The following is a 13,015-nucleotide window of genomic DNA, read 5'->3' as shown; positions in this document are numbered from 1 at the left end:
GCAAATTCTTTCAAGGACCATATCAAGTTTGTTGGCACATGATATATCCTTTAGTTTGAAGGCTGGTTAAGCGGGCTATACGGGGAGAAGAGGAACGTGGGTAGGACTTAAAAGGCACGGAGTGGAGTGTGTTTGCTGACACAGTCACAATAACCAACTGAATCATACTCATCCAAGAGTGTCCACTGGGCCCTTCCTGAGACCTCCAGAGATGGGTCTGTTTTCTTCAGGCAGCAATACTGAAAATGTCCTCAGAGAGTCAAGGTCCACTTTTATTGCACAGGAACCAAAATTGTCCCCCTTTCCCCCTGTCCTGAGCCAGAGACCTCCAGGGGCAAGCATGGCTGGGGTTGCCCGTCCGCTCGCTCCTCCGGCCAGCAGGGAGCGCTCCACCAGAACACCTCGGGGAGCACCTACTTCAAAGGGAAGTGCGAGGTATTCCATTAGCCCAAGCAGTCTGGCCGGTCAGTCCCCATTCTCAAGTAGCTTTTGTAAGTTGTTTTGTATCTTGAAATAATAAGAGAAAAGCTCCTGTTATTAAATAGAATGGAGTATATTAAGGTCATATTTGCTATGGCCTATATAATGCTTCAGATTAATCTATTCTGCCTTGAATAAAAAGCTACACATGGGTTAAATTTAGACCAAGCAAATAAATGCATTGTCATGGAATAGAATTCTATTTGACAATCCACTTTAAAATGAAAAGAGACAAGGTGAAAAATGAAAGAGTGGAACAAAGATGAAAATGTCAGGAGAGACGAAGAGAAACAGAACAAAAGCTCAGGCAACACCAGGTGTGACCCAGATGCATTCAGTGACAATGGGAAGCTGGTTTTGACAAAGTCCATCTGATGGTCTGAATCAGACAAACACCACAAATAATGAACACCCCCGTCAGATACATTTCCCAGAAGACTGAGAATTTCACAGGGTCAGATACATTTCCCAGAAGACTGAGAATTTCACAGGGACCATGCAATCTTTGGATCTCAAGACCACAGTACAGTGTTGGGGATTGAAAATATGCTTGGTAAATGTTTGTTGGGTAAACGAACTAGGAATTCCCAAGAACCAATATTGTGATGGGAGTAGGGAACCCCGTGGAACAAAAGAAAGAGAACATAGTCTTCTTTTGGAAGGACAGGCACACACAGGGTAAATGAAGAGGAAGAGATCTAATCAGCATGTGCCCGGAACATGTCTGCCCACCATAACCACACACCACCACCCAGGGGCGGGTTTTATACATGAATCAAAGGGCCAGAGAATTTATGTAACAAGACCAGTCACACAGTTCATAAGCGGCAGAGTAGGGAAAAGAACAGACATCCGACTCCAGAGTTTATACTCTTTCCTCTGCACTGTTCCACCAGTAATGCCATTTCCAGTGCTAAGAAAGTATTTACTTCTTTACCTGTAGAATGCACTGCCTTTATCACCCACATTCCTACTTCATGTCTTCCCTACCCATACCTCAGGACCAAAGATAAATGAAAAAGCAGAAAAGGAAAGGTAGAAAAAAAAATAAAATAAAAGACATCCAAAATATTTAAAACACCTACAAAGACAACAACCCCAAAAATAAAACAAAGGAGATAAATGGGCAATTTATAGAAGAAAATCCATATGGCCAACAAATACATCAAAACATGCTCAAGTGCAGTAATAATCAGGAAAGTGCAAACAAAAACCATACTGAAATCTGATTTCACACTATCAGACTGGCAGGAGGGGCCGGAACGGAGAATTTGAGGAGACACTGGTAGCTAGATTGTACAGGACTTGTCAACTAATTGGTCTATCAGTGACAAGTGAAAAAGCCTGGAGTTAAAAATTATTCTTAAATTTCCCACGAGGACTGAAAGGGCAGTGATGCCATGGACAGAAATCGAGATATTACATGCAGGGCAGGTCACGGGGCTGAGATGTGAGCAGTCCCTGCCGGAGCAGGAGTGGCTGGTATTGAGTAGGCAGAGCCGAGACTTGGCTCCAGCTTCCCACAGCTGCTGTCCGCCCACCGTGCTGGGCTCCTGCGGCACCGCCAGACCGCCTGAGGCGGGTGGGCGTGAGCAGACCCAGCAACAAGAACACTGTGGCCTGTTTTTATGCCAAGATCCCTGTGAGCAATGTGTGCAGCTAAGGACTTTTTACAGCTTCAACAGGTGCATTTTGACCCTAAATCCACTCTTCTGCTTCGGGACCAAGGTTTCTGTTGGTCCTGCCCGCCTCCTAGCTGAGCAGCTGGGCTCTGTCTGAAGCCCTGCACAAGATGGAGCCAGCTGCCTGCCTGCAGTGGACAAGCTTTCCTGTTTTCGAGTCCCTCATTGTGGAATGTGGTGTCCCCACCAGGCCCAGCAGGAGAGTGGGAAGAAGTGCAAAAGAGAGCAGCAGGGTTCCGGGTGCTTCCGGTCCAAAGAACACCACCGCATGCCAGAGTGAGCGAAAGAGAAAACTACCACCACCCTGTTCTCTAGGTCAGCATGGAAGCCAAACATTTCATCAAAGAATTTTTTTTTTTTTAATCCTCAATTCTTAGCAACTAACATTTTCCAAAGGGAAACAATTTTGGTTGCCACCCCGTACCTTCTCTAGGTTGATTCTGGATTTCAAAGAGAAAAAATTTCCAAGGTTACCCACAGATACAGTGATTCAGTGGGAATGATCTGTCATGCTTTGGTTTAGAACAGAAGTTTGCCAACTCCTTTGCTCTACATACTTAACTGGTTACATGCTACATACCATTCAGTATCGAAGGACAAGTATAACTTGACTCATTTGTATTTCATGTTCTCAAGTGAGCTTAACTGCACTATTAAGGAAAGCCACCAGATACTGGGCTTTGGTGCCAACGATGTGAACAATTCACTGTAAACCTTTCCTTCAGGGTTAAGGGTCAAGACAAAGCCTCAGATGGAAAGGGACAGACATGCTGAAAGGAGAAGTAAGCGATGTTAACTTGGTTTAGCTTTGGAATATTTCTGGCATGCCTACATACTCCTGTTCACCCCACTGTTCAGTGGCCTTATTCTCAGAGCCGGAGGTTGGGTTCTGAGGAGCAGTAAAGCAGAGGGCTTCTAAGCACAACGTTGGAGTCAGAGCTGGTTCAAATTTCCAGGTCTGCCAGCTTTTGAGGTGTGTCTCCTTGAGCAAGTTAACTTGAAACTTTGGTTCTTTTGTCAGATGGAAATAATGACACGTATGGTATAGAGACTGCATGCAATATTCTGTGTGTGGCACCAGTCAGCCTGGGTGGAGCTGGGGCTGTCCTCTCTGGTCGGGACACTCCCTGCTGTGTCCCTCCCCTGAGCCTTGGGTCAGCTGTCACTTCCTGCTGGGCCCTGTGGTGCAGAGCATTATTTCTAACCGATGCGGAAAACCACAAGATCAACCAACACGGAAAATAATCTTGAAAGCTATTTGTGGAAAATTCCCTGGCTGGGTTTGGTCATTTACCCTACCTGCTTGCACACCAGTGAGTGTGTAACCCCTGACCTACGGCCACGGACAGGTACTACTGCGACTGTCCCCAGCACGGGAAAGAAAGCCGTCACCTTTTCTAATCTCATTATGTTAGCTGTGAGCTCTTGGCAGAGGACCTCCACATTCAGCTGTACTTGTGACCCCAGGCCGGATGGTGCTGTCTGTCTGTAAGAACAAAGAGAAGAACTATTGTGGGCAGGGAAGGCAAAGAAAGAAGTGGGATGAACACAATTTAAATTGATTCGAACAGAAACCTATGTTAAAATAGAAGACAGTAAGCATTTAACGTCTTAACATCCGAAAGGCCCTGCAGTAATCCACAAGTCCAGATGAGATGTTTAGGGGACTAATTCTTCAAAGCTCAGCTGGAAATCTGTCAAGCTATTTTTGTTTAAGTGGCAGTGTTGTGCGATCAGACAATTATTCTCAAGCACGCGGTTTCTTAGATCCTATTTATTAACTCCTGGTATCCTCTCTCTGCCCACAACAGCACACGTTTGCAAGGATTTTGATCTTCTCAGTCATATACACAGTGCTTATGGGGGAAGCAACCATTTACACTAGAACTTTCATAACATTTAAGAATGTCTTTATCTAATCAAATGTCTATTGACCTGTGAGACATTTGTAGTTCCTTCTTTGAGACCTGCTGTACAAACAGAATCGCCCTTGTAATATAACTGATGTACTCACTATTTGCCATTTGACTCTTACTCTGGGGTGCACTGAAGTCCTATGCCTGCTAAAACTAGGAAATTTAGAGATGTGTGTACTTTTTCCTGGAGTTGGTCTAAAACCCTGTATTAGAGTTTCTTTTTTTAGGGGGGAGGGTAGTTAGGTTTATTTATTTACGTACTTATTTTATTTTATTTATTTTTAGAGGAGATACTGGAGATTGAACCCAGGACCTTGTGTGTGCTTAAAAAATAAGCACATGCTCTACCACTGAGCTAGACCCTGCTCCCCTTTATTAGATTTTCATTTTATGGTTAAGAACCATGGTCTGTATCTCCTCTGTATTTCTCAGTTGTAATTTAATTTTAGCTGTCAAATTTTTAGATGGCAATGACTGGTCTAATTTATTTTACATATGATCTGTTTTTAAGATATAGGCACTTGGCAACTTACTGATGATTATCTTAACTGTGAAGACAGTGGCCAGATATGTTTCATCGTGTAGTACCAAGACAGTTTTTTCCTTTATCCTTGATCTATAGCATCAAAACCTTAGATTCCAAGAAGGAGAGTGATTCTAAATCTTCTGGTGTCTAGATGAGGGATCTGAGACCCAGAGTACTAATTTATCTACATGAAATTCTGACGGACTCTGACGGTCTGTAGGCTGTGAACGTACTAACAAAGCTAGTACCCTGTATGTATTCAGACAGATGTCTCTGCCTCTGCAGTAACAAAACCACCAGATTACAAGTGTGGCTTCAGCTACCTGGGCAACATGAGTGGATGACCCTGGATGAAGTAAGATACTGAGGAAGCTCGAGTCCTGTTAAATTACTTTATTAACAGACCTTATCATCAATATGCCCTGACCTCCTGTCATATGTGACATTTGTGATCTTTTTCTTTTCAATGCTGTTTTTCTTGTACCCCCTCCTGGGCTGATTATTTAAAGAGCAGAAGAAATATTCCATTTGCCTTCCATTAGTGGAATTTCCTCCTCCTCATCACCAAGTTAATTAATTAACAGGACATGAGGTACGTTTTCCTAATAAAATCCACCCCTTAAATGATAGTGAACTAAAAGTCTGCAATAATGTAGTCACCTTCTAGATCTAAGTCTATTAACATTATGAATAAGATGGCAGAAAGTAAGGGCAGGGTATGGATTTATTCCAAACCATTCTTTAGAGTTGGGTATTACTGCCTCAGATACATATTTGTGGTTCAAAAATAACCTGTGCACCAGCATACTCATAAGTCACAAAAGAAGACTTTACGATAACTGTTAAAGAATGTAAAAAGGCCCTAGAATGGTATAGTATAATAGTTATCAAAGCATAGACCCCAGGACAGCACCAGAAACCGGGGACTGGCCCTGCTGTCTGTTTTAAAAAGCCATTCAGATGTTTGCCATGCACACTGAAAAGATCCTGACCCAGTTCTAGGCCGTTCCTCACAAGCAGGGAACCACTGGTAGACTAGAAAGCCCATGGTCTTCATAGTCATAGAGATCTGCATTTGAATCCTAATTCCATCACAAACGAATTCTTTCTCTGAGTCTGTTTCCTCATCTGTAAAATGGGAATAATTGCTATCTTATAACATTATGATGAAGATATAATGAGAAAAAATTGTTTGTATTGGTGTATGAACGTGTCTTTTCTAATACAGTCTCTAAGTCATGGTATATACTCTGTAAAGAATTATATCTAATTTTGAAACTTGGGCTAAAAGTATGCTTTTAACATGAAATTATTTTACCTTTTAGGGAATGTGTCAAAATCCTAATGTAGATAGGTTTAAAAGAACGACCTTTGTCAATAGATTTAATTAGGTTAGGCATGTTAAAAATACTGTGGTAGAAAATCTTCACAGACACATTTACCTAATTACTAGTCACAAGGATATTTACGGTGATCAAGAGTTTTGTAAATAAATGAGTTTATATAAAGAGCTATATAGGATGAAATGTGCTGAGTTGCGTGAATTGTTTTTTTTCTATAACTGTCTTGACTCACTGCCATTTTATGAAGATAAACTTGAATACTTTAATAAATGGGCCAAGGTCACAACCAAGTCTTAGGATAAAAGAACAAGATACTGTCAAATTAGGCTTGTTTCTTGCCTTATCACTGGCAACACTATAGCAACTCAAGAACATGGAGAGTCAGGTCACTCATTTTTTTTCTGGACCCTCCTGCCTCTTAACTTCCCATATACACAGTTAACAAAATGTCTCATGCAGAATGTATCCTCAATGTTTGCTAAGAAGGATGCTAAGCTTAGGTTGAATTTTATACTAACGTGAAGAGCACGCAGATGACAGCACAGGAGAGAACTGTCTTACTCAGTCTGATGAGTGTCCACGATGGAGGTCAGTGAGCCCAGCCGCTCCTCCAGAGTATTAATTCTGTATCTCATGTAGAAGGTCGAGATGATTAGCGCACAGACACTGGAAAGGGATAAAAGAGAAATTCTCCATAGGTTAATGGCCAGGACCTGATGGTCATAAAACAATAAATTCAGAGGCAACATTATACATTTGAGGCAAGATATTTTTCCAAAATAACTTGGCTAAAGAGACTTTAAAAAGGTTTTTTTTTTTTTTCAACAAACAGAAGCTTATCACAAAAGTTTAGAACTAGAGGGATATTACTGAAAATTCTCTAATTCCTCAGTTTACAAATAATGGCCATTCAGCAGCATCACTTGAGGCCAGGCAGGGTAGAGGACTGAGCTGGTGCCCCTCCTCCCACCAGGTACTGTGGGAGGCCCTGGCCAGTGCGGGTCCAGTCTTGTGACTCCCCAGATCCCTGCTTTATCTGGAAACCAAACTGGTGCATCCTCCTTGGTTGTGAGGAACAGCCTAGAACTGGGTCAGACTATTTTCAGAAGAACAATTGGTTATAGACTGGAAGCTGAGGAGGAAGTTAAAGTCTATGCCTAAGCTTTCAATAAAAGTGGGTGACATTTTAAAGTTGTTTTGGTCTCTACCCAGAGGACATAGGAGAGACGGAAAACAACAGGAACAAAGATGCTTCATAATTCAGGACCCGATTTCCCACCTGAGAGTATCCACCCAGAACTTAGTCCTCTGCTGGGTCTGGCATAGTTTGCTTTTCCTTCCTCCCTTCTCACTATTTATTTAAATAAGAAGGGGACAAATATGAAAATGTGACCCAAGTTTTAGAAAAAAGATGTTGAAACAGGAGACAAAAGTTGCCCCCCAGAAGATTTGGGTCACATTAGAGACAACTGAGATTCACAGTGACTCTTGGTAATGTGAGATTATTCTGTAAGTGAAATGAATCATGTTCTTAAGGCACTCATAGTAAATTCATTTACTTACACAACTGCATAGAATATAAGAATATGGTGGAGAGTTGGACATTTCTGAGACTTAACTCTGTGTACGATTCCAATGGTTTCTGGCTGACCTGCTGGGTGGAAAACAAAAAGTTTTAAACTGTTTTAAAATGTTAACACATTTCTTCATGCAGCAGCACTCCTATAGGGAAGAAGCACTGGAGAGACAGAATTAATTCCAGGTAATAGAAATCAGAGAAAATACTAACTGAAGCATGCCGGTTCTCATTTTAACTGGTTACAATTCCTTCCCACGTGTTTCATTCAATAGATATTTGTTGGGAGCTTTCTGTGTCAGGCATTGTGATGGAGGGCTGGTGAACAATACAGACACCATCCTTGATTTCCTACTGGTACAGCTGGTAACCAGTTATTAGACTAATCAGTAAATAATAATTAAATAATTTGAATTTTACTAGTAAGTTTTGAATCACAGTCTCAAAGTATTCAGAACAATGAAGGATCCTCCATGAAGGCTCTTCACCTTTGTATCCCTCATAGTAAAGCAGAGAACTGGGTACTGTTTGCTGAGTGAATAACTGAATTAATATGCCAAGACCTACAGCAGGAAGGGAGGGAATAGGAAAGGCAGTCATAAAGTGAAACCTGGGGACCCTTTCAAAGTTACAAGCAGATGCTCCTGCCACCCCCTAAAACAATCTATTCCTTACCATGCGCAGGGAGGCTCTTGGCTTTTCCTTCAGGTACTCTGTTCACGAGGGCATCTGCCCGAGTTGGTTTTGCTTCTCCCTTGGAGACATTCAGAACTGTCTGGGATTCTGTCACATGGAAATCTATCAAAACAGGGCTGGGTAAGTTTTCTCCCCAGTGTATTTAAACACATAGCATCAACCACAAAGCAAATCAGTCCCTCAATGTGCACAATGGCCAAGAATATAAACGGATGCCCTCACCAGCTGGTGGAGTGTTTTGGGGTTGAAATCCAATTCTCAAGCAAATAAGGAATGAAAAGATATAAGGGCAATCTGTCCTTACCCACTGACTCATGGGGACGATTCAGCTATAGCACCTTATAATAGTACTAAAGAAGAGGTCAGAAAATAGTACGTTTCTCTCTTTCAACCACTGCAATAGTATGTCTATCCAAGAGATGTTTCTTAAATGTGTATAAAGGGAAGTGAGTTTTTTCTTTTTTTAACCACAGAGGCAATCCCTTTTCCTTGAACTTTCAAACTAGCCTTTCTTGAGAGTCCCTTCTTAGTTGCTAACTCGGAAGATGTTTTGTTTTGGGTTGGTTTTTTGTTTTTGTTTTTCAGGGGTGAGATAAGGACGTTTTGTGGAGAATTAATTTTTTTAATGGAAGTACTGGGGATTCAACCCAGAACCTTGTGCATGTTAAGCATATGCTCTACCACTGAGCTATACCCTCCCCCCAAGAATTAAATTTCAGTAAAGATACACAAATCTCCCAGACCTCGCGAGTTCTCAGATTCAGGGGTCTGAGATCCAGAACTGCTGTATCCTTCCATGTCTTGCCTTCTTTGCCGAACCACTCCGTCCAGATCTGAGAATTCATCGTTGAAATCCTGAGCGGAAATAATGAAATGGTGAAAGGCCCATTTTCCCTTATTCAACAGGCAGGCCTTTGTAACTCCTGGCCCTGTCTCTTAGGTCTGACTTGTAACATACGGGCAAGAAAGAAGGATTACCCCACACTACTGGGTTTTCCCAGCACATCACAGAGTGTCTGGTTACTGCAACAGATTTTTCTGGGCAATGAGAATTCTGTCAAGAAACAGTGGCCAACTTGTTTGAAACAACAAGTGTGTAGAAAAAACTTGGAACACTGATGATTGAAAAGCTTCCAGAGTAAAGCTGGAGAAGTCTCCTGAGCACTTTGTAAGGAGAAAACGTGACTGAAATAGACATATGCAAGAGAAAAAAGGAGCTAGAAAGCTCTAAATGCATGTTCTAAATGCAGAGAAAGGTATTCTCAAATAAGAGCTTAAAAAACGGTATTGGAAACAGAAAAGGGAAAATTAGATACTGGAAGGAAAGTTGTAGCTTTCTTCTTCCCACAACCAAATCAAAATGGGGTCAGTGACATTGCTTCTAAGTGGCAAAAGGGTGACAGAGGAATGGGGGGTGGGGAAAAAAGCAGGGGTGTTCTACTTTGTCACCCAGTGTTGCCCCAAATTACTTAAGAACTGGGAAACACAAGAGGCAACATTAAAGTGTCCCAGTGAAGGTACAGTTAGGCTGAGCTTGTCACTGTTTAGTTAGCAGCCAAGTGAAGAAGAGTGGACTCATCTTGTAAGTAAGTTACCAGCCTTTCACCTTCAACTAGCTGTCACTTGACCATTTCAACAGTCTTTTCAATTTCGTGCAAGAACTTATAGGGAGAGGCAAGTCAAAAAATGCAGGTCTCTTCAATTAAATAATTATTCCTTGAATGCCTGTTACATAGCAGGCAGGAGGCAAAGCTGCACACACGTGACTGCACCTGCTCTTCGCAGGCACGTCAAGAGGCTGGCATTTTACTGGATGAAGAAACTAAGTCAGAGCAGTTAGAGAGCTTGCCCGACGGCATGGCTCAGCTGGGTGGGACCCAGTTTGAAACCAGGTTTGTGGGATTCCAAATCATACGTGTCTCATTCTATTTTGTATCGCTTCCCACTATTTTTTTTAAGATAGGTTTTTTTTTTTTAAATGAGATGAAACTCGCCATTTTAAGTATACAATTTAGTGGTTTTTAGAATCATTACATGGTTGTACAACCATCACCACTGTCTTACTTCAGAATATTTCCACTCCACCGCCCCTCACCAAAATGAAACGCTTTACCCATTAGCAGTCACTCTCAATTTCTCCCTCCTCCTGTCCCTTGGCAACCACTAATTCATTTTCTGACCCCATGAATTTGTTCAGGACATTTCATATAAATAGAGTCATACAATATGTGCCCTTTTATGTCTGGCTTCTTTCATTTAGCAGAACATTTCCAAGGTTCATCCATGTTGTATTATTATCTGTCAGTAGTTCCTCCTTTTTATGGTCAAATAATGTTTCATTGTATGGATACATTACATTTTAGTTAGCCATTTATCAGTTGATGGATATGAGGGTTATTTCCACTTTTTGGTTATAATGAATAAAGCAGCTATGAACATTCTTGTATAAGTTTTGTGTGAACATGTTTTCACCTTTCAATCCCTGTACTACCACTCTCAAAAAAGATTTGTAGATGTTGAAACTGTGGGCTCATACTGCTTTACCAAAGGTATTAAAACACTGAACAGTAGTCAATTTGGGAACAACCATTTGAAAAATATGGCTAGGACTCTCTTGGGCCTACATTATACCATCATGGGTATAAATCTTGCACAAATAGGAAGAGCTACTTTCCATTAGAGATTTACTCTGTGCTCAACAAAGTCTAAAGGAATCAAAGAATCTCTACCTTTGACGGGCATTATAGCTTTCTTCTTTTACAGTTATCTCTGGGTATCCCTCATCTTCTCTACTAAGCTGTAAAGTCTTTGAAGGCAAATAACTAGTTTTGTTTCCTCCTGGTGTCCTAGGGGTACACCAGCATGGTGCCTTGACCATCAAAGACATTTGACGACTTGTGGAATGAAAGATGCCCTACCCCAGAAAGACTGGTGAATCCCTCTAAAACAACACTGACAAAAAGACCAAGATTTTGTGAATACCTCCATGGACCAGTAACTCGCCAAGACAGCCTGCTATCATGTTTCTTTCCTTTTGCAGGATGACTCTTCTATTACTTGAAAAAGTTTATGGCCTCTTTGATCCCCTTTTCTTTAGGACAGAAATGTCCTGTTTCTTCAACTTTGCCTGATATCGTGGTCCTAAGTTCCTCCCGCACCCCGGTCGAGGCGTAAGAAGAAGTATAATTGTGAGACATTCTCACTTTCTCTTGCATTTAGATAGTTGTGTAGGCAACTCACCAGAGGCAGAGATGAAGGGCGGTCTGCCCGGAAACTGTTTTCAAGAGGAGATGGATTGGGACTGTTGCCAATACTTGTGTTCTGAAATTAGTGAAACAAAATGAAAAAAACCAGATCAACTATGAAACCGTAAGAATCACAGAAGAGACAGCAACTGAGGCTCAGGGATGTTGTACTCACTTCTAAGTGTCCACAGACAGATTTTAGTAGTTTGTAAGTTGAATCTCTGGAGAGTAAGGAGACAAATATGTACTGAAAAACAAAATAACAATTATTAACAGATACTGCCTGATGAGAAGTGAGAGTCCAGAGTTCAAAAATTTATCTGTATATGTATTTTTCATTTTCAAACAACATAGACTACATTCTTTTTAAAAATTTTATCTTTTACTGAAGTGTAGTTGATTTAGAATGTTTCAGGTGTACAGCAAAGCGACTCAGTTATACATATACATACATATATATATTTTTTCAGATTCTTTTCCATTATAGCTTATTATAAGAAATTGAATATAGCTCCCTGTGATATACCGTAGATCCTTGTTGTTTATGTATTTTATGTATAGTAATGTGTATCTGTTCATCCCAAACTCCTAATTTATCCCTCCCTCCCTTTGGTAACTATAGTTTGTTTTCTATGTCCGTGAGTCTATTTTTGGTTTGTAAATAAAATTTGTATCTTTTTTTTTTGATTCCACATGTAAGTGATATATAATATTTGTCTTTGTCTATCTGATTTTACTTAATATGATAATCCCTAGGTCTATGTGACATAGACTATATTCTATACAGAGTCTATATTCTTATTCTGCTCACCCACACCCACACCTTTTTATTCCATTCCCGGAATAAAACAAATATATCCCGTAATAGCAACAAAACCCTAAAATACAATTTAAATAATACAGAAATGTAGGAGAGAATGAAGCCCCAATACCCTGACACTGGTTCCCTAAACAAGCATTGATAGAAAAAGACCTGGACATGAAAAAAAAAAGGCTAGTGGTATCTGCCAGGTCCTCTTTAAAGTCTCTCTCCCTCCCTTCCTACGCCCACCCCTTTTTAAAGGTATTTAACGATTCCCGAGGTCAGCTTTGTCTGCTCTGACCTAGATTTCCATTGACAGTTTCCCAGCAGCTCTAATAGGCTCATTCTTTTTCAAGCCACTTCCAGATTCCTTCTTGTACAAATATGGAGACTTTCTAGTGGATGCTTCTAAGTAAGTTATGGGAAAAAAGTAAAATCAGAGCTAGATAAGTCATTTGGAGACAAATAACGTAAGGAAAAATGACTTTACCATAAACCATATGCTGAGAAAATATAAAAGCTCATTCTTTTCCATCTATTTGAGCCACGGGATCTTTTCACACCCCTTTTCCAAAGTTTGTAATTACCCTCTCGCTCACCCATGACAGAACTTGATACACTTTCCAAGCAAATACTGTATTCCAAAGTAGTTAACATTATGGATTCTGGCATTAGGCAGACTGACTTGCAGCTTTTGGCTCTGATACTTACCAAGTGGGTGACACTGGGCAAATGGCTTACTTAATCCC

The 13,015-nt window shown here is 40.9% G+C and overlaps 1 protein-coding gene across 9 annotated transcripts in view; it reads right to left on the bottom strand.

Moving 5' to 3' along the window:
* Positions 1–251: 251 nt before the first annotated feature.
* The window catches only part of GRAMD2B (GRAM domain containing 2B), an 89,403-nt gene continuing 76,639 nt past the window's right edge, over positions 252–13,015 (bottom strand). For 5 of the 9 annotated variants that reach the window (XM_010971547.3, XM_074360589.1, XM_074360590.1 and 2 more), the window contains 8 exons: positions 11,640–11,711; positions 11,460–11,540; positions 8,963–9,074; positions 8,199–8,321; positions 7,511–7,601; positions 6,509–6,613; positions 3,555–3,648; positions 252–507 (listed from right to left, as the gene is read on the bottom strand). In XM_010971547.3, the coding sequence (XP_010969849.1) occupies positions 466–507; positions 3,555–3,648; positions 6,509–6,613; positions 7,511–7,601; positions 8,199–8,321; positions 8,963–9,074; positions 11,460–11,540; positions 11,640–11,711 (720 nt within the window). In that variant the 3' untranslated portion in view covers positions 252–465. Of the gene's footprint in view, positions 508–3,554; positions 3,649–6,465; positions 6,614–7,510; positions 7,602–8,198; positions 8,322–8,962; positions 9,075–11,459; positions 11,541–11,639; positions 11,712–13,015 lie in introns of those variants that run through there. The other 4 variants (XM_010971548.3, XM_074360588.1, XM_010971552.3 and 1 more) reach the window with 2 other exon arrangements.

The sequence above is a fragment of the Camelus bactrianus genome, chromosome 3, assembly GCF_048773025.1.
Source record: "Camelus bactrianus isolate YW-2024 breed Bactrian camel chromosome 3, ASM4877302v1, whole genome shotgun sequence".
In the NCBI taxonomy this organism is placed as follows: domain Eukaryota; kingdom Metazoa; phylum Chordata; class Mammalia; order Artiodactyla; family Camelidae; genus Camelus; species Camelus bactrianus.
Note: the sequence above shows the minus strand (reverse complement) of the source record. Positions and strands in the feature narration are given on the sequence as shown.